The sequence below is a fragment of the Bipolaris maydis genome (assembly GCF_028858645.1).
Source record: "Bipolaris maydis strain C4 unplaced genomic scaffold PSV08scaffold_6, whole genome shotgun sequence".
In the NCBI taxonomy this organism is placed as follows: Eukaryota; Fungi; Ascomycota; class Dothideomycetes; order Pleosporales; family Pleosporaceae; genus Bipolaris; species Bipolaris maydis.
This window is the reverse complement of record NW_027093862.1, coordinates 808,431-827,357: the sequence shown is the minus strand read 5'-3', so window position 1 is coordinate 827,357 and position 18,927 is coordinate 808,431. Positions and strand designations below refer to the sequence as shown.

Below are 18,927 nucleotides of genomic sequence, written 5' to 3'. Positions count from 1 at the left end.
CAAGGAGATAAACATGGGCAGCAGAAATTAGCTCGTATATCTCCCATAGGGTCCCATAGGGCATAAACAGCGATGCCCGCTCAGCACTGTAGGCATAAATATTAGAAATGGCGGGATCATTCAAACCCCGTGAAAGCTAGTGTACGCCAGAGAGAATCCTCAATATGCGGGCGTTCTGGACTCGCTCAACAAAGCCAACAAAGCCGCAATGACTCTGAAGTATAGGGTGCAGTCCTGCTAAGAGGGCCGATAGTAGCAGAAATGGAAGAAAGAATATCTACATTCCCCTAGTTGATCACGCAGCCCGATGATGATTTAGGCAGTGATAGCGTCTGTAGTCCCGGCAACTGCGTCAATCTTGTCTTCAGCAGGGGTTTTTTCGGCTGCCTCTTCGCTGGTCTTCGCCTCGACTTGAGGTGCAGATACCTCCTTGCTGTCTTCTTTGTCTGCTTCTGCCATAACGACGTCGCCTTCCGCATCGGTTGTCTTCGAAGTAGTCTCTGGAGCGGCATCGTCCTTTTTCGCTGCCGTCTCCTCGTTGCTCTTTTCCCCAGTCTTCTCTGCAGATTCAGACTTCTCGCGTTCTTCGTTCTTGACACCGTTCGCACCAGCTGGCTCTGTGTCGGATGCTAGTACGCTGTTCCATTTGGTAAGGAGTTCCGTCGAACGCTTCTTGAAAGCAAACTCCTCCTCCATTGGAATAGATTCAAGCTTGATAATAGCCCGAAGGACCTTGTGGACCTTGGTCTTCTTGATGACTTCAGCCTCAAGATCCGCATGAGCTTCAAGCTGTTTCAGATACTCGGACATGCTTGTCATATCTTCATCTTTGGGTGCTTGGTCGCGAGACAAAAAGCCCTTCTGGAGGCGGTGTCGGAGGTAGAGAACTTGCTTCTCGCGCTTCTGTAACCACTCTTCTTCAGTCATGGCTGGCTCCTCGGGCGCTGCAGGCTCAGCCTCCTCGCTGGCTTTCTTCTTTGACTTGGGCTCTTTCTTCGTCTTTGCAGCAGATGCCTCTTTTGGTGTCTTTGTCGTCAGCTTGAGCTTGGTCTTCAGAGTCTTTGCGAACTGTCGCCAAGTTAGTAGTTGCAAATCGATTCATGCATGTGATGCATACCTTTCCGCTCTCGCCATCGCTCTCGCCGTCATTCTTACGCTTCTTTGCGGTCTTGGTCTTCTTAGCTGAGGCAGCAACATCACCAGTGTCTTCCACATCAGCGGTTTCTGATGTTGCGGCTGCTGTACTCTTGCGCCTAGAGGCCTTCTCGGCCTTCTCCTTCTTCTGCTGCTCCTTCTGCTCTTTCTGTTCAAGGTCTTCTTGCATCGCAGATTCATGGGCAGAAAGCATCTCTTTGAAATATGCCAGGTCGTGGCCCTCAGCAGCAATTTGATATGCTTCCCAAAGAGCTTTGTTCCTCTTTCCCTGGTTGCCGGTCTCCACGTCCTTCTTCACTTCCTCGAGATCGAACGGCAATAGATCAGTGTTGACTTGCCACGCACTGCCAACTTTGGTCAATAACCTCTCGTACAGAAGCGTAGATCGTTATTTACTCACAACTCATTAGTACCCAAAAACATGATAGGGTACCGTCTATCTTTGGCATTTTTGCCACCCTCAAGGAAGTCTTCTCGGTATGTGCCGTCAATACGCCTAGCACTGACAGGACGCTTGCTGAGAAGTGACTCGGGGAGCATTTCCTCGTCACATACAATGACCGGCCATGGTTGGTATCCACGCATAGCAACCATGTGCATGTCCCCTGGCGACACATTCAGGCGAAGCTCAGGAGCCTTCTTTGCCTTCTTAGCCGGCGTTTTCTTCTTGTGTTCGGGAATGCCAGCGCCTGACTTGCGAGCCTTTTTGGGAGCCGGAGTACCATTGGTCGCTGGCGCGTCGGAGGCAGGTGCGGCATCTACGAGAACATGTCAGTATATGAGCGTAAAGAGTAAGGCCCATCTGTGCCGCCTCCAGTTAGTTGGGTTGTCTACCACTCACCTGCATCATCGCCTGCAGCGACAGGCGCTGCCTGCGTGTCAGTGGTGACATCATCCTTGCTAGCAACATCTTCTTGAGTGTCTTTGTTTTCAGGAACTGACAGACAATCATGTCAGCATCCTCTTCGCCGATTTGCAAAGAACAGTCTCTTACCTTCAGCAACGCCAGAGGTAGCTACAACGCCGTCATCAGCCGGGTTTGCCTCTGCGACGGCAGGCTGAGCAACACCATCTGTAGAGCGCGTCGCCTCCCCCTCAGTGTTTGTGGCCTCCACAGGAACGGGTGATTTCGCCTCCTCCGCCATTGTGCGAGTCACGCTCACGTTTGTGTGATGTAGAGTCGACGCGTAAGTGATGCGCAAGGTCGCGATTTAGGACGTTGATGGGATGAATGCGACAGCAAGACCGCGTGGTTGATGGTTGACAGCGCGGATTGATGATGCGCGGTGGGTGAGGTGGCTGGGTTGTTTTGTGGTGATATGGGGAGGGCGAGAGAGAAGAGATCGGAAACGCAACTCTTCAACTTTCCAGCGACGCCAGGCGCAGCACGTGACGTTGGTCGGTCTGCCCGCAACGGGCGTGTTATCGGTCAGGAAAAATTTCGAGGTGATTCGCCGCCACCTTGAGATGGACCGACCACCTTCTAGCAATGTTGCAGCAAACGTGTGGAGTGTTTGCTGTGTTGTGGGTGTTGGCTACTGCTGCTATCGCCGCCTTCCAAGGTTTGGCGGGATGCGATGACTTAGGTCCGTGCTGGAGTACGAAGCTGCTGCGCCTTTTCAGCCAGCCAACCCACAGTTACAAACTCAACGCAATGGGTTTGCAGATGGTCCCTATGCGAAGAGTCTTCTCTACCGACATAGCTCCTTTGGCGGTTTCCTTTTACTCTTGCTGAGGCGCAATGGATGGTCGATTGGCTTCACCTGGCATGCACCTGCAACTTGTCGTAAGAAGCCTCCAGGTGAACGCGCACGTTGTTGGAAGAACCGATACTCTTCTAGATTATTGCCCCTAGCTCTTTCTCATATTGCACAATCTGCACGTTTGTTGTCAGTGGATCATGATATTTTGTCTGATGTTGGTCATCATAGGACGGTCAGAATGATTGCAATATATAGTAACGCTTAGCTGCGGGGTCTTAGACGTGCTCTCAATAGGCTTGTCAGGGATGATTGGCATTTCGACTACACTTCAGCCTTTGTCAGCTCGAACAAACAACTATCCTGGGGGATGAGCAATCACTCACTGTATTTGTATCTCACTCCTGTGGTGATTCCTGTGTGTCTGTTTTCTGTACGGACATATTTTCGCCTACTTACCTTTGTCGAGGCCCGTACCTAAAGTACGAAACCTTTTACCATACACTGAAGAGACCGTTGGAACACAGGGTCGCGAGAGGAAACACCCAAACCCTTGCGCAAATCTGTACCAAGGCCGACTGCAGCAGGTACATCAGCCGCAGGAATGAGACAGGATGGTGCGATTCCAGTTTTCAGCGATCCATCAAAATTTGATTCTCAGCTCTCAGTGACTTATAGGCGTCCATCAAGCCTGCTGCTTGTCAAGAAATGCCTACATGATCCGTATGCTGAGTGGTTCACTCCCGCATAGCTTACGATGGGGCAAAAACTTGTATCAGGAAGTGTGTTGTTGTATGCTCTCGTTACCCCATTACCCTCTTCAGACTTGCCTGACTCCATCTCTTCCAAGGCTCTTGTTTCCGTCATGCTGAAAGTAACGATCTTAAAGGATCGACCAACGGCGTCACAAACAGGAAGGATCACCCGCCGCTACTCCCTTGATGGGTTCTAGAGAGTACAACCCGAGTGTTATAGGCTTCTTGGAGCCAATTCGTCTTATAGAGAAGCATATGTCAAGGTGGGTTACTGCGGATATGCTGGAATATGCAATTAGTATTCGATAGGAACGTTTCACTCAGTTGGGGCATTCAAGGATAGTCGTAACCCGATAGTTGTGTAGAGACCTTGTGATCCGAACAGATTAGCTGTATGAGCTACACTGCGAACAGGACACCCATCTTCAGATCGAAACTTGAGTCGGGATTGTCTCTGTACCGCTGCATAGACAGATTTGGGCTGAACAACTATCCCAGATTATGGCGATCCGGAGGGCTGGGCATTTCCGTTCCCGTGTTGGCTATCGATAAGCCAGTAGCCATCTTTCTGGTGCAGCACACGACGGAGGCATTTGGACTTGCCTTGGATTTCCGCTTTCAATCAGTCGATCCGTAACGAACTGTCGTCGTGCTAGCTATTTAAATAGCCGGACTTCCTGTCGAGCGTACTGGCATGTTGAAACGGGCAACCGTAAACTACTCGTACGGATGCGAAATACATCTTGGCCACCAGCTGCCATAGGCAAGCTATGGCGCGGTGAGATGAGTGTGGTTGCGCTGCCCGGCCGTTGTAATGGCTCACGGAGTATGTCCAGAGCTGCTGCTTCCCATCCCGGCTAACAACGACTTCGAGAGCCACCGTAGATTTTGTATACCCTAGAGGCTCAGAATGTCCAGCTGCGCGCACTTGTAGTGCATGTATCTAGACACGCATTTCACACAATTGCCGTCCGTCGGGGCGATTTATAGGAGGGATCGAGCGAGGGGTAGCGGTGCGTCGGGGGAGCCATCGTGCTGTCCTGGTATCGGGATCAATCTGACGCCAGCACAGGGGCTAGCCACTTGGGTACTGTGCAACAAGGACACGAGATGTTCCTTCGCTGGCAGGGTTGAGGGCGTTGATGGTGTTAGAAGTGGGCGGCTCTCACGAGCGAGTGACCTGCAGTTATCGCTAGTGCTCATCACGTGTGGCATCAACTGCAAAACCAAACACTGGCACAAGCAGAGCTACGTGGAATAAATGTACAGCGTAGATATGGCTGTGCACAATTCCAAGGCACAACCACAGGAACCAGAACCAAGTGCAATATCGAAAGCGCGGTTCAGTTCAAGGCCGAGGCGTGCATTCCTGTAATCTCGAGGGCTGCAACCGCAGGCTTGTGCTGGGTCTTCACAGCCACCTGTGACTTTTGTCACACGCTCCAAACATTGCAAAAGCCTTACCCGCTAAAGCCCGCTTCCGCATGCTTAGCGTGATGTAATTGCAGGCCCGACCATCTGCGGCTCTTAATCTGGGCACATAGTTGCGCAATAAGCATCCCCACCATATTCACGTACCACCCAGCGAGCACTATGGCAGCGGATCCAAGCACTGCGAGCGACGCACCAAATGGCGACTATCAGGCACTATGGGCAAACAAATACCGCGGCGTATGTTGGTGCAGCGGCCGTTGCTCTACCTATGCTTGACTGACAGCTGGTAGGCCACAGTAGAAGACCTCGATCCCCCGCCCGCCCTCTCCGTCAAGCCTACCGACCCAATCTCATGGGCACTCATGTCTGGCCTTGAGCGCGACTATACACACCTCACTGTCATCGCCGAAGCGAATCGCGCACTGCTTGGATACATTAGCATCCCACATCTCCAGCAACTTCTCAAAGAAGGCAAAGTCAAGGACAGCGACCCTGTTCAAGAGGCCATGCACAAGTTCCAGCGACGTGGCAGAAGATACAAGGTCATCACTACGGAGACACCACTCGAAGAACTTGAGGAATTCTTCGATGGTGGAGTAGATGGCAGCGGAAAGCAGGAGTTTGCGGTGGTGACAGATGCAAGCAGGAAGTTTGTACTCGGGGTGGCCACAAGGGCGGACCTGGAGAACTTTGCGAAGAGGAGGGCATAAAGGACGGTCATGGTTTCCTGGGGAATGGGAGAACGAATCACACGAACGGGTCGTGGTAGGTGGTGCATCGACAGGCGTTTACTTGGGATACCAATGATCATCAGTGTAGAGAGAGGAATAATCCGGCATGTAACTCCCAGTAATCCATGGAACTCCCAAACCCTCTCCGCTCACAGTTGTAAAAATATATCAGACCGCAGGTTAAATCGGGACATGCTTAGTTAATCTACATTGCGCTAGCATGTGGTCCTGGTGGGACATGGGCATTTGCCGCTCGATGGTTCCAAGAAATGACCATCAAGTCTGGCCAAGTCTTCAGTTGATAACCATAATTTAATGACGAGCCTGCAAATTGGCAACCACCACCAGATCGAGTCCGCCCAAGACGTCATGAAGCGACCAAACGCCTTAAACGTGCTGACTCATGTTCGCACCCTAATCTCAACCCCGATCCACCGCTTGTTATGCGCAAACCACACTTTCGGGTTTCCCCGCATACCGTAACCTTGGAGCACAGCGGCTCTTTATGTAGCTTTGGCCCCAGTTCACCACGGGGTTAGAAAGAAGTCCCTGAATTGATCAACTCCATCCCTGTTCTTGGAAATAGGGCAGCCGCTGGCATGCTCGCATCTGCCTTTCGTGTTGGCAGTAAACCCCACCTCCAGCACCCACTATCACAAGCCTGGAGAACCACGGCACAGCAATCTGCACCACAACGAACGCGCATCTTATCAGTGACCATAAGCCTCCAGAAGCAGTCGAGATGGTATTCAGAAGACGTACCGAAGCCACAAATAGGCACTGGGACGACCACGCCCGTTCCCCCCAACGCTGACCCACCAAAGTCCAAGCCACCCTTTTACTTTGAGGCTGGATATGCGCTGTTTGCAAAAAGACCCTCGAGACCATTCCCACCGCCATTCCTCTCCATGCCCTCTACGAGCTTCTCGGAGCCGCTCAGCACATTCAACAAGAGTAGAGACCGGCGGCCAACAGTCAACGGGCAGATGATTAGAGGAGTTACAAATGGTGATGATGCCGTACTAGTCAGCGAGAGTTTCATTGCCGCAAATGACGGCGTAGGAGCATGGGCTACTAGGGAGAGAGGGCATGCAGCGTTAGTCAACCAAAGCCCTCCCATCCATCAATGTGGAAAGCGCTAGATCACTGCTAACACAGGACACGGGTAGCCTCTGGTCCCGCCTCATCGCCCATTTCTGGGCTCTCGAAGTAGAAGCTGCAACCTACAACGCCACGACTCCTCCAGACCCTGTCACCTACCTGCAGAATGCCTATAAGCTTACCCAACAGGCAACCTCGAAACCCAGCGCGTGGTATGGCACAACTACCACATGTGGCGCGCTTCTCAGCGCCGACAACGAAGAACCCAATCACCCAGTCCTCTACGTAACGCAGCTCGGCGACTCCCAGATCCTCGTCATACGCCCAGACACAAGGGAAGTTATATTCAGGACACAAGAGCAATGGCACTGGTTTGATTGTCCGCGGCAGATAGGGACAAACAGTCCTGACACGCCGAGCGAGAATGCGATGATGGATCGTGTAGAAATTCAGGAAGACGATGTAGTAATTGCCATGACAGACGGTGTGGTGGATAATCTGTGGGAACACGAAATTGTAGAAAATGTCTGCGACAGTATGGAGAGATGGAATGGTGACAAAGACAAAGATACAGAAGAGCAGACATACGCGGACGGCATGCAGTTTGTGGCTCAGCAACTCGTTAATGCGGCGAGGGAGATTGCTTCGGATCCTTTTGCTGAGAGTCCGTACATGGAGAAGGCGATCGATGAGGGTCTGTCTATCGAAGGAGGTTAGTACTCTGGGAAACTCGATACCGACTGTGGGTTTTCTCTTGCTTAAACTGATACAGGTAAACTCGACGACATCAGCGTTGTAGCGGCTCAGTGCAAACGGCGAAAAGGTTGAGGCCTCGTTTTATACGGATGACGAGAGTCTTTCTGCAACATCAAAAATACCTATTACAACCCATCGGAATCCAACTACATGTGTGAGAGAATACGCAAACGATTGGATCGGAGATGGAAACGACCTGAGAAGTCCCTACAAATGAACCCGGAATCACACATGAAACTGTCACATACAGAGCTTTGTACTGTCATACTGGACAGATCGTTTGGATATTCAACGTCCGCATTATGTGCTTAGATACCGCCATTCCAGGGTCCATCTTCTCCACCAAAAATCATTCTCTGGTCAACGGGATTGGGCGTATAGGGGTCGCAACAGAAGCAGCGGTGCTCTGCGACATGGTTGGGATGATTCACAAGAGAGGTGATGGCTCACTCGTTAGCCGCCACGTTATGAGAGCGACTAGTCAGGTTGATCACCATCTATCCTAGATCCTCACATCATCCATACCCATAGTTGCAGCTATCGTCGGGCCTGGATAGGCACCTGTATAGTATAGGAGATTTATGGGCAAACCCTGTCCATTGCAGAAGCATTCAAACAAGAAGCTTTTCTAATTCAGGCCCTTACACTATAACCCACTATTTATCGACTCTTCAGTGACCTCGTTAGATCTGACCAATCTAGTCATGACCACAAGGTAGCTTAGCAACTGCGAGTACCCATGACTCTTCCCAGGGACATGCATTTAAAACTGATCACGATCCTGACTACATCTTGCCATCATCCCGAAGCTTCCAACGTTATAAGAGCGCTCTGATACTTGGGAAGGCCTTTTTCTGACGTCGCATGGCACATGGCACGAATCCTGTAAGCTGAGTTTGAACCTACATATGTCCGCAGGTCTGGAGAGAGTACGGGGAGCAGAGTTCCAGTATCACACAGTACGCGTCATGGGTTGAGTACAGTGAACAGTACAAAAATCATACATGTGTATTGAATGGCAACCCATTTTAATGCCGAAATGAGTTATATAGCTACCCAAAGACGAACTGTACAAAACAACTGACGCTACCTATTCTGAGCATTTGAATCATTACTCTATTTACTCGTCTTTAGAAGGAAAATTACAATCCTCGGTGGCGCGTTGGTGAGGATTAGAATGAAATCTGCTCGGGATATCAAGCCCGATAGTAGTCATAACCTTTGGATTCTTCTACTCGAATCCAACTTGAAGACCAGTTTTGGATCAAGATCTGTATGTATGTGACATTCACGGATAGTCCACACAAGCTGAACTACTCTTTCGAGCTGCGATCCCTTCGGATAGGTGATCTAGATGGCGAGCGAGTGACACGGCGTCTGCCCTTACCAGCTTTGCTGCGTGATCGGGACCTGCTAGAACTAGGCGAACGTTTGCGCTTCTTGGCATCAGCGCGAGAGTCAACTGAGTCAGCGCCAGAAGAAGTGGAGTATCTACGTCGCCGCTCACGCACAGGGCTTATAGATCGGGAAGATCTCGAAGGAGAGCGGCGTCGACGGCGTGGAGGGCTATGTGATGGTGATCTCGTTCGGAGCCTGGGCGCTGGTGAGCTCGATTTATCACGAGGAGAACTAGATCGCGAATTGTGCCTAGGTAGCCTTCTCTTATCTTGGACAGGAGACCAAGACCTGTCCTTGCGCGCTCCTCGCCGTCTCGGGGGCGGAGAGTTGCTTCTTGAAGGAGATCTCCGTCGCGTACGGCGAGGCGGAGACCTGGAGCGATCAAGCGATGGCGAGTGACGTGTTCGGCGCCTGGGTGGACTTCGCGATGGTCCTGACGATGGTGAGCGACGTGCACGACGAGGTGGTGGGGATGCAGAACGACTGCCTGAAGGGGAACGACGGCGCTCGCGAGACCTATCGTAACGCCCTCCACGACCGCGACCTCGGCCTCCTCCAGGTATATACAAGTCGCGCTCGCGATTTGGTGGGGAATGCCTTCTTCTCCTATCCCGTGTGAGTAAATCAGTTTTCTAATGTAGGGATAAGACACATACGGTGGTGATCTCGAGTCACGCCGAGGATGGCCTCTGTCAAAATCTCTGCCCCGGCCTCTACGGTCACTGCCGCGGTATCGTCCACCGCCACCGCGTCCACGTTCGGGACGATCTGAACGTTCGCTTTGGCGGAAAGAGTCGATCATAGCATTCTGCGCTTGGTCCTCTGCACGCCTTGCATCGGCAGCGGCCTTCGAAAGCTGTAGGTTGTGTCAGCAGAGCTGGTGACGCGAACTCAAGATGTGGCATACTTGTTCCTGCTGCAATTCAGCCTTCTTCGCTTCCAAGAGCTCACGCGGTACGCCCATGGGACTGTCTTGGGCGCTGAGCATGAGATCCCATAGCTCTTTGCAGAACGGCGCTGTATCTTTTCCCAAAAAGCCGGTAAGTTGGATTTGGATTTCCTTAATCTTTGGCTGGACAAAAGTCAGTACAACACTAGCGAGAAGGCGAAGCGAGCGTCTACGAACAAATTGGCTTTGCTCAACCAAGTTGTAGCAGGTCTCGACCACAATGTCATCCTCATCGCCCAAGATGGTAGTGATCTTATTGGCAATCCATCTTTTCATTAGGTCGATGTTGACTTTCTCGATATCCACCTTCTTGTCAAACTCTGGCGGGAATTTGGTCGCTTTAAGGCGCTTCTGGTCGATACTGAGCGCCATGATTGCAGGTTGTAGGTGGTTGTAAGAGCGACAAGGCCAGTGAGGTGTAGGGCGGGTAAGATACGCGACGGTGAAAGCTAGAGCTCACTCGGGTCCATCCGCGCGGGCTTGGCGACAACTTCAGGATTACGTCAGTCGTTCATGCAGGTACGACACATCACGCTAAGCTCTTGTCAACTAGGGCTTCATCTCTCACTCTTTCTTTCCACTAGCATTCAAGGATGCGAGGCACAGTAGGTTATCATACGGAACAGCAATTCGGGATGTGAAGGAGCGCATATGAAGAGCTTGAGTATGCAGCGATTCAAGCAATGACCACTTGCAGTGACAGTTTCCAGGACTTGTTCGACACGCCCAGTTGAGCAACTGCGTAGATGTCAACTAACAATGTGACCCTCGTGCCTGCTACGCTTATCCAGAACTTCCTGCCATCTTGTAATCCACATCCCTCGGCCATGACTTCTGTTCTGATCCATCGACTCAACAAAATCCCATCACCCGAAATCCTACTTCATCCATCGTCTTCCTCTTCTTTCATACCAGTTGCCATCATCCATCGATATTCATCTGATTACTTCTTCCAAAGCCCATCTTCAATCCCTTAGACGCATCCTTCACCCTGTTTTCACTTACCAAGGCAACCGTTTCGGCGGTATCGGACATGTTTGCACCAGCAAAGCAGCTCGAAACCGCAACAGACCCTCTTCCAACTCAGCCGCCTACCGACACAGCAACGCAAGGTGCATCCATTCCGGTCCCAACTGAGACTATCTCACAGCCAGCACCTCAGCTCGCTCCGGAAGTGCCTCAGGTCGTGCCCCCAGCAGCACTTGAGCCTTCTTCAGCCATACCCCCAGCTGTAACTTCAACCATACCTGAGCTTGTCCCGGAAGTACCTCCAGCACCGATCTCAAATGTTCCCCAGTCAGAGCCACTGCCAGTAGCCGAGCCAGCTTTACAAGTGCCTGCCACAGAACCAGTGGCGACAGAACCTGTAGCACCTCTTCCTACAGCGTCTCTTCCTGTAGCGCCACTCCCCACAGATTCAATTCCTGAAGTGTCTGTACCGGTAGCACCTCTTCCTGTGCCATCAATCCCCACGGCGCCTCTACCAATAGCATCACTTCCTACATCGTCTCTTCCCGTAACTTCTGTGCCAATAGTGCCTCTTCCTGAGACAACGCTCCCCACAGCGCCTATTCCTGTGGCATCGATTCCTACAGCGTCTCTGCCGGTAGCGTCTCTTCCTGTGGCGTCACTTCCCACAACTTCAATTACTGAAGGGGCAGTCCATACAACATCTCTTCCTGTAGCGTCTGTGCCGGTAGCGTCTCTGCCAGTAGCATCTCTCCCCGAGGCATCTCTCCCAGCAGGGCCTCTTCCAAGTGTACCGACGGCCCTTCCCACTGCAGGGACAGGATTACCTCTGCCGGTTCCTACTGCGCCATTACCTACCGCTACGCCCGAGACACTAGCAAATGCAACATCAGGATTGGCTCCGTCGGTTGCAACTACTAAGTGAGTGCACTTGATCCATTATTCACTATACACATACTAATAGTACGCAGAACAATGCGCAAACGTGACATGATCAAGCTGCTCCGACCCTTGCTTGCTATCCTACCCGGATGCATGCCCCTTCTTGTGCTGCTTGCCCAGAAGAGTGCAGCAGGTGTAGATATCAAGCCTATTATCGAAGCTTTGATATTGGCTGCGGGACCATGAATCGAGATTGAAGACTGGTATCTGGATTTGGGCGGCGAACTTCGAGTCCACTCCTCATATTCCCTTGTATCCTAAATAGTGCACCAAGACTATCATGTAGATTGTCGAATTAATCATCATTCTTATGACTATCCATGGTTGATATTGCTCCGTTGCCTCGTCGTCTGTGCACTCTTCTTTTCCCGTGTATTGACTACTCCGTGTCATGATAGCGATTCGGAGGTCGTATCATGGGCTCTATACTTCTCGAATGTATTCTTGACATTCAGGCCTGGTCTCGTTTTCTCAGCAGGCAGCACTGCGAGTGGGATCATTCTGGGAGAAGTAGGATGTCAATCCCTTGACAAGACGGAAGTACTGGGCGGAGTGGATGACATCGCATCTAACTTGTCAAGTCTTCTTTGAAACTCCATCCGTACGGTATGCTCTCTTCTCTTCTCCCACGCCGATCATCCTAATGTATCCCTTGCAATTTCATACATCTCATTTTATCAGCTTCCCCATCACCCCCCAACAGCCCTCTCCACCATAGCCCTCGCCTCTTCCAACCCCCGACTCAACTCCCCTCTCTTCTGCGCTTCCTTGACTTCAAAATGTAACTTGAGCAGGTCCTTTGCGCGCTTCAGATCAGGATCCGGTTCGTCTTGCTGTGTCGTGGAAGCCGTGTTTGGTTCAGCGGGAGCCGTAGCGTCTTGGGTAGTAGTAGAAGGAGAAGAGTCGGGGCGTACGGAGACGAGGGCGAGAGCGGCGGCGGGGTCCTAAAGTGATGTTAGTTGCTGGGAGAAAGAGAGGATGCGGGGATTGATAGGATGCGTACACAAACGCGTAGAGAGACGAGATCAGAGAGGATTTCTGCTAGTTGCATGGTGTTTTCTTGGGGTGGGGTCTGGTCTTCTGCCATTGTGTCTTTTTGTCGCCAAATATGTTGTCTCTTTCTTCAAAGCAAATTGAGATGGTTTGGACAATAGTTCGCAGTATCAAGGGCAGAATGTAAAGTTCTCCGTTGAAATCAAGTCTGTTACTCGAAATTTGGATTTACGGGTAGGCATGTAGGAATGCATGTGCATGTCACAGGGAAGCTCTGACGTTGCCAATCGCGCCTGCCCCACGTTCGGTTCACAGCCCGTAGTAGCGTGGTTTTTTCGTGGAGCACCACCCCCGTCAATTGCCGGGTGAGTGCTTTACCGAAGTCGCGCAACGTCTTTCCTAGCTACTTCATCACGTCGCTTGCTTGAGCTTTGCCGATAACCCTCTGGTTTGACCACATTGTTCTTAGTACAGTCATTTTGGATACCAATTGGTTAGCATGGCTAGTATACAAGCTATTCGGGCTAATTGCCGTAAGGTATGTACTGTGTTCGACGCATGATCAGTAAACGAGTGTATGAGGAATTGGGAAGATTTCATGAAATTCGACATAAGCAACCAGAGCAGAAGGAGACACTGAAAGAGACCGGAGGGCTGCTGTTCTTATTGTTGTGGGAGTCCTTATACCTGTCAACAATCAATCGTTGGAGCTGGGTAGACAGGGAGTAGGTTGCAGGTTGGGAACATGGCTAACATTCTCAAAGGTAATGTGTATAGGCAGAAATTATGCCGATCACATCAAGGAGCTCTCGAGTGCAACTCCCAAGCAACCCTTCTTCTTTCTCAAGCCCCCATCGTCTATACTGCTTCCTGGCGCGGGGCCTGTGCTACGACCTTGGGGTGTGATCATGCACTACGAGGTTGAGCTAGGCCTCGTCATGGGCAAGACAGTTCGGGATCTCCACCCAGAGGACACCAAAGGCGCTATAGATGCCATTGAAGGTATGTTCGAAGTAACAACTAAACCCCTACTTGAAATATGCAGTAGATAACGACAATATAAGACTAACATTTCTCCCGAACAGGTTACATTCTCGCTATTGATATGACGGCGCGCAATGTGCAAGACGAAGCCAAGAAGAAAGGTCTCCCCTGGTCCATCGCCAAAGGCTTTGATACCTTCATGCCTATCAGTAACTTCATCGCCAAGAACCGGATTCCAAATCCCCAGAATGCCCATCTTTGGCTTACTGTCAATAACGAGATGAAGCAGTCTGACAACACCGAACTCATGCTTTTCCGCATTCCGCGACAGCTAAGCGACATTAGTAGAGTAATGACGCTAGAGAAAGGCGACATTGTCCTTACGGGTACGCCAAAAGGTGTAGGTCCAGTAAAGACTGGTGATATCATGCGTGCGGGTCTTAAAGTTGATGGAAAGGATATCGAAGAGGCCAACATGGAAGTTCCAGTTGCAGATAGAGAGGGTATATATGAGTTCAAGGAGACATAAGGTAACGCGTAGCCTGCTCCGTAGTGTCACATGCACAAATCCCAGAGGTCACGAGCGCCCTAGAGACCTCTGGAGATATCAAGACCTTGCATATCTGATATAGCACTTCCTCAACTGTGGCTATTCTTCAATATTGGAATGACTGCTAGGACTATGCTCTTTCAAGGAAGTTATGCCTTTCAGGGCTCGCTGTTCGAGATGACAAATGGGAGTTGTCGCTGGCGGCGCAGTTTGGTCCTTTTTTCCTCACCGGAATGGCGACTGATTCATCTTGAGGCTGCCTACTCCGAGAGCTCGCGAGAGTCTTAGGTGTTTTGAAGGATGATCGTGGTCCAGTTCCTGCTTTTCGCGGTGATTTCCTTACCCTGGCCGCTTCACTTGGTGAATGGTTTATGAGACCAGTATCGACACGATTTGGTTTTCGTGGAGATGGTAGTTTCACTATTAGTCTTTTTTGAACTTCTGGACATGTGACCACCGGAGGGGGAGTGGAAGTTTTCTTCTTTTTTGGTGAACCAATGGCCTTCAATTTCTTCCGTGGTGAGGATATCGGCTCAATTTTAGGTGTCGATTGAACTCTTGGTACATTGTTCAATCCTATCGATGCCTGCATCTCACACTCTCTCGCTTCCATTTTCTTAGCCGAAGAACGCGTTAGTCGCTGTGATTGAGGCTCGGGATGGGGTTGCTTCCGCTTTCGGAGTGGTCTCCTGTCTACGAGCTGTGTGGCTGGGGCTACGCTTGCTGGAGCTTCGTCTCTAGGAATCGGAGCACCCTTCTGCTGTGGCGCAAGCGTAGGCATAGGCTTCTTGCGTTGTCGCCCTCTAAAAACAAGCTGTGTAGGTGGTGGAGAGGCATGGCCTATATTGGAACATAAATTCTCGGCCGGTGATGGCTCTAAAATCTCCTCTTCTATAGGGCGTGGTACTTTTGCATCATGGATTGAGGGTCTTTGCAATAGCCTCGGTCTAGCTGGTGGAAGAAGCCAGTCTTCGGTAGGAGATACAACAACGGTCGCACCATGGATTCTGCAAGTCGTGGTCAGTGATTAATTTAACAACCACAATATTTTTGAGCTAGTACTCACGTTGTTCGTATCACAGGAGTTTGAGGGACTTGCAATTCCTCGCGTGGGGTTGTTTGCGAAAGGAGTGTTGACTCGCCATTCGGTCCAGTCGTTTCGTCCACTATCCCACAATTAAGCAGCTGTGAATCTATCAATTCTGTCCCGGTGTATGTTTTTGAAGTTGGCCCCGCTATTGAACACAAGTTATCAGTAGTTTCGCTTTCCCGTACAGACCTGAGACGGCCGATCTCTCCTTCCAAATTTTGGATCCGATCGGCATCCTCTTTGCGACTATGCTCAAGTATTTCAAGGCGTCGGAGGACAGTGTCCAATTCCATAGGTCTATGTGAGAGCTTCCCCAACGTTTCTGATATGCTCAATACCTTGTTGTCGAGCTCAGTCTGCTTTTTTCTGATGTTCTTGTTGGTATCGACGAAAACACTCAGTCGCGTCATTTCGCCCGAAGCCCACTTCTCGAAAGTCCTGTCATTGTTTTCCGCCTCGATGGCAGCGAGTTGTTGTTCCAAGTGACGAATTCGTGCTGCGGTGGCTTCTGTGGCTGCTGCAACAGCTTCAGTAACTCGTATGCGAGCATCGTAGCCTTCATTCTGTTTCTGAAGTGCACGCATCTCTGTGAGAAGGAATGCATGTTGTTTTTTCATTTCCGGTCCCCAGAGCAGTGCCTCTACTGATGTTAAAGACATACGTGATGAGCCTGCATCGTTAGCCGTGCTAGGTCGGCGAGACGTCATGATAAAGACGGTGACTGCTGAAGCGTGAAGTTGATATAAGGTCAGTTGACTCGCGGAAATGGCGGCAGAGTGAAGGCAGACTTGACCAAATGAGTCCCTGGGACACCGTATATGGAGTACAGCTGGACGGCTTCGACTCGCTGGAAAAAGCAGATCGAGGGCAAGGTCAGGGGTGTGCTGAAGTGAGAGAGAATGAGCTAAAGCTACAAGGAAGCCGCGCCCTATGCCGTACCTACCTCTCTCATCTAGACACCCCGCAAGCCGCTTAGTCCCGACTCCAAGACCTTCGCCTATGAGAGAACGAAAGCGCCAGGAATGTAGTAAAGTCTTTCTTATTTCTTGCTACCTATCAAGTACCCTCCCACATCCAACCCAGTAGGCTTAAGCAGTCCGCTTAAGCTCTTTCGGTACATCACCTACATCATCTCTCTTCATGATGCGGATCTTGGTGTCCTTCTTACTGTCTGCATCTGATTCCGACTCCTTTGCCCGCTCTGCAACGGATTTGTCATAGCTACTCGGGTCGATACCAAGAATGCCGCCGACATTGTTACGATCGCCAGGCACAGAGAACTCACGGAAAGCATATCTCCACTCATTCAAGAAACCTCGGATAGCCTTTCCAACTTTGTCCTTGCCATTCTTTGAATGGTGACCAGTTCCAGTAATGGCATAAACCGGGCGGGAAGATGAGCTATGCTTCAGCAGAATACCCTCGAGATACGATACCGATTCATCTGGATGCAAACCTGAGAGGTATGAGCAATGATTGCTATCCCTGACTAGATGTGTACGTACCATGAAGATCAACATACAGCTCTCTTGAGCTATCATTATCCTTGTTACGGTCTTCGTATAGAATACGGGCAGCTTCCCTATGAGCCTCACGCATCAGGTTGTTCTCAGTCTGTCCTCTAAGGCTAAGAGCCTTGGCCGCGCGCGAGTCACTACGGTTCCAGGCCTGTGCAGCACTAATACGTGTCAGTACGTTCTCACTCGTACACTCTAACAATGACTTACCTCTGCAAAAACTTATTCCGCAGACTGCCGTGTTTGAAAGCCTCGGCACGAGCATCGAGATATGCCTGATTACCTTTTTCACCAGTGACTAGCCACGGAATGTGCTGGGGAGCGGGAATTGCCTGTGCAGCCGCACTATTCTCGCGAGAACCATTGAAACTCTTGGTTGGTCGTAGACCCTTTCGAACGGGAGTTGCAGGGGCTGGCGAAGGCGACATGCGGACAACGTCTGCGAGGTTTGGTCCTGGAATATCCTTGTTGCCGTGACCACCCCGCTTTCCGTGGTGTCGCTTTCCAGTCTTTGCAGCTGCAGCAGAGCCCAAGGCAGGAAAAGCGTCCTTGTCGTCGACTGCGAGCACAGAGGGTGTGGTTGCACGGGAAACTTGACGGCTGCCTGTCCTTGATTGAGGCCGACTGCCGGCTCCAGGCGTGAAATTAGCATAGGGGCTAAGACCGGGTGGAGGACGTGTAGGACCACCACTCGTAAAACCATAGAGTTGTTCTAAGGCAGTTGCTTCGGTAGTTGATATAGATGGTGTACCTAGGGGAGAGCCATTGTAGTGAAGAGTGGGGAATTCATAGTCGGACATCTGGAAATTGGGCAATGGCGAGGTTGAGGCATCTGAAACTGCCATACGAGCCATGAGAGCAGAAGGGTCATGTGAGAAAAGACAAGTATCTCCAGCCAGACAATTACCGTTGAGGAAATACCTGACCACATGTTAGATTTGAATAGGCTTCGACGGATACTAGATACCTACTTGCACAAAGTCTTGCTTGTGTCATGAGCAAACCGGCAATCCGCCCTAGCGCAATGACCGTTGGACAAAAAGTACTTGCACACAATATTGCTCTTTTGCTGCCCAATTGGCGTAGCAGGTCTAAAAGTCGGGGCCATGGACTTTCCAATGAGATATCCAGAGTGCTCAGCAGGCGTAGCGGGGAGCTGTGATGCCTCCATCTGCTGACCCATTAACGCAAGCAGAGCAGCACTGAGGTCGTAGCCGTTGGCCTCGAGGACTTTTTCTAGCTCCTCGTCTGACCGGTCGTCACGCAGGATTGAGCGTAACATGTCATAGGGGCCCATATCCATAGTTTGCGGCTGAACCCATTCAGCGGCGGCACCATTGAGCGTACCATCGCCTACGTACGACGACTCGGTGCCTGCAATGTCCTCGTTGACTAGCCAATCCACCGACTGTGTATCAAGATCACCATATGTTTCTGTGTTCGGGCTGGCGCATTCGCTGAATTGGTATGCGCTCAGGCTGGGGCTGTGGGGAATATGGGGTGTTGAAAAAGCAAGCCGTGGCGAGGGTCGTGGGGAAGTAAAAGGTGATGCGGTTGAAGACTTTGTGCGCGCAAAGCCAGGAGGGCCTATTCCAAAGCCTGGAGGGGGATGTATCATGCGTGGAGAGTTGTTAACAGGAGTCGGGGCGCGGTTGGCCTGCCACGGGGCTGGCGATGGCCGGCGGATGACGGTATGGCGGCTGGGTGGAGAGCTGGATGAGCTGCCGGCATCGCGGTAACGCCATAGGCAGTCGAGGACAATGTTCTCGAGAGACTTGCCCGTGAGATTGGTCTCCTTGCGCATGAGCTCCTCGAGCTTGTCCGTCTTGTCCTCCTCGTCTAAGGCATCATCCTGCAGTACAGGCAGAGCCTTTTCATACAAATCGTCTGCGACCATGTTGAT

At 51.1% G+C, this 18,927-nt stretch overlaps 9 protein-coding genes across 9 annotated transcripts; 4 read left to right on the top strand and 5 right to left on the bottom strand.

The window, feature by feature from the left end:
• Positions 1–289: 289 nt before the first annotated feature.
• Positions 290–2,366, bottom strand: PSV08DRAFT_222132 (uncharacterized protein). Its single transcript, XM_014225926.1, has 5 exons — positions 2,150–2,366; positions 1,997–2,092; positions 1,556–1,913; positions 1,118–1,499; positions 290–1,068 (listed from the first exon to the last, which is right to left on the bottom strand). Exons 1-5 carry the CDS (start codon positions 2,298–2,300, stop codon positions 316–318), a joined length of 1,740 nt encoding a protein of 579 aa, XP_014081401.1. The 5' UTR covers positions 2,301–2,366; the 3' UTR covers positions 290–315.
• Positions 2,367–5,148: 2,782 nt separating this feature from the next.
• PSV08DRAFT_293348 (uncharacterized protein) lies at positions 5,149–5,911 on the top strand. Its single transcript, XM_014225925.2, has 2 exons — positions 5,149–5,281; positions 5,335–5,911. The coding sequence occupies exons 1-2, from the start codon at positions 5,204–5,206 to the stop codon at positions 5,752–5,754; spliced, it is 498 nt and encodes a 165-aa protein (XP_014081400.1). The 5' UTR covers positions 5,149–5,203; the 3' UTR covers positions 5,755–5,911.
• A 325-nt stretch (positions 5,912–6,236) lies between these two features.
• PSV08DRAFT_389536 (phosphatase 2C-like domain-containing protein) lies at positions 6,237–7,819 on the top strand. Its single transcript, XM_014225924.2, has 3 exons — positions 6,237–6,871; positions 6,945–7,588; positions 7,649–7,819. Exons 1-3 carry the CDS (start codon positions 6,375–6,377, stop codon positions 7,702–7,704), a joined length of 1,197 nt encoding a protein of 398 aa, XP_014081399.1. The 5' UTR covers positions 6,237–6,374; the 3' UTR covers positions 7,705–7,819.
• Positions 7,820–9,148: 1,329 nt separating this feature from the next.
• Positions 9,149–10,351, bottom strand: PSV08DRAFT_246858 (PWI domain-containing protein; the record flags this gene model as incomplete). The annotated part of the gene is made up of 3 exons (XM_066092341.1): positions 9,149–9,886; positions 9,938–10,102; positions 10,157–10,351. The coding sequence occupies 3 exons, from the start codon at positions 10,349–10,351 to the stop codon at positions 9,149–9,151; spliced, it is 1,098 nt and encodes a 365-aa protein (XP_065949206.1).
• A 661-nt stretch (positions 10,352–11,012) lies between these two features.
• PSV08DRAFT_389529 (uncharacterized protein) lies at positions 11,013–12,113 on the top strand (the record flags this gene model as incomplete). The annotated part of the gene is made up of 2 exons (XM_066093496.1): positions 11,013–11,869; positions 11,920–12,113. 2 exons carry the CDS (start codon positions 11,013–11,015, stop codon positions 12,074–12,076), a joined length of 1,014 nt encoding a protein of 337 aa, XP_065949205.1. The 3' UTR covers positions 12,077–12,113.
• Positions 12,114–12,530: 417 nt separating this feature from the next.
• Positions 12,531–13,144, bottom strand: PSV08DRAFT_39661 (uncharacterized protein). The gene is made up of 2 exons (XM_014225921.2): positions 12,894–13,144; positions 12,531–12,834 (listed from the first exon to the last, which is right to left on the bottom strand). The coding sequence occupies exons 1-2, from the start codon at positions 12,975–12,977 to the stop codon at positions 12,580–12,582; spliced, it is 339 nt and encodes a 112-aa protein (XP_014081396.2). The 5' UTR covers positions 12,978–13,144; the 3' UTR covers positions 12,531–12,579.
• Positions 13,145–13,243: 99 nt separating this feature from the next.
• PSV08DRAFT_293299 (uncharacterized protein) lies at positions 13,244–14,492 on the top strand. Its single transcript, XM_014225920.1, has 3 exons — positions 13,244–13,421; positions 13,648–13,885; positions 13,969–14,492. The coding sequence occupies exons 1-3, from the start codon at positions 13,383–13,385 to the stop codon at positions 14,394–14,396; spliced, it is 705 nt and encodes a 234-aa protein (XP_014081395.1). The 5' UTR covers positions 13,244–13,382; the 3' UTR covers positions 14,397–14,492.
• Positions 14,493–14,588: 96 nt separating this feature from the next.
• PSV08DRAFT_222121 (uncharacterized protein) lies at positions 14,589–16,214 on the bottom strand (the record flags this gene model as incomplete). The annotated part of the gene is made up of 3 exons (XM_014225919.1): positions 14,589–14,735; positions 14,761–15,424; positions 15,484–16,214. The coding sequence occupies 3 exons, from the start codon at positions 16,212–16,214 to the stop codon at positions 14,643–14,645; spliced, it is 1,488 nt and encodes a 495-aa protein (XP_014081394.1). The 3' UTR covers positions 14,589–14,642.
• Positions 16,215–16,530: 316 nt separating this feature from the next.
• On the bottom strand, positions 16,531–18,921 carry PSV08DRAFT_361745 (uncharacterized protein; the record flags this gene model as incomplete). Its single annotated transcript, XM_014225918.2, has 4 exons — positions 16,531–16,963; positions 17,013–17,185; positions 17,235–17,945; positions 17,996–18,921. 4 exons carry the CDS (start codon positions 18,919–18,921, stop codon positions 16,596–16,598), a joined length of 2,178 nt encoding a protein of 725 aa, XP_014081393.1. The 3' UTR covers positions 16,531–16,595.
• Positions 18,922–18,927: the final 6 nt, after the last annotated feature.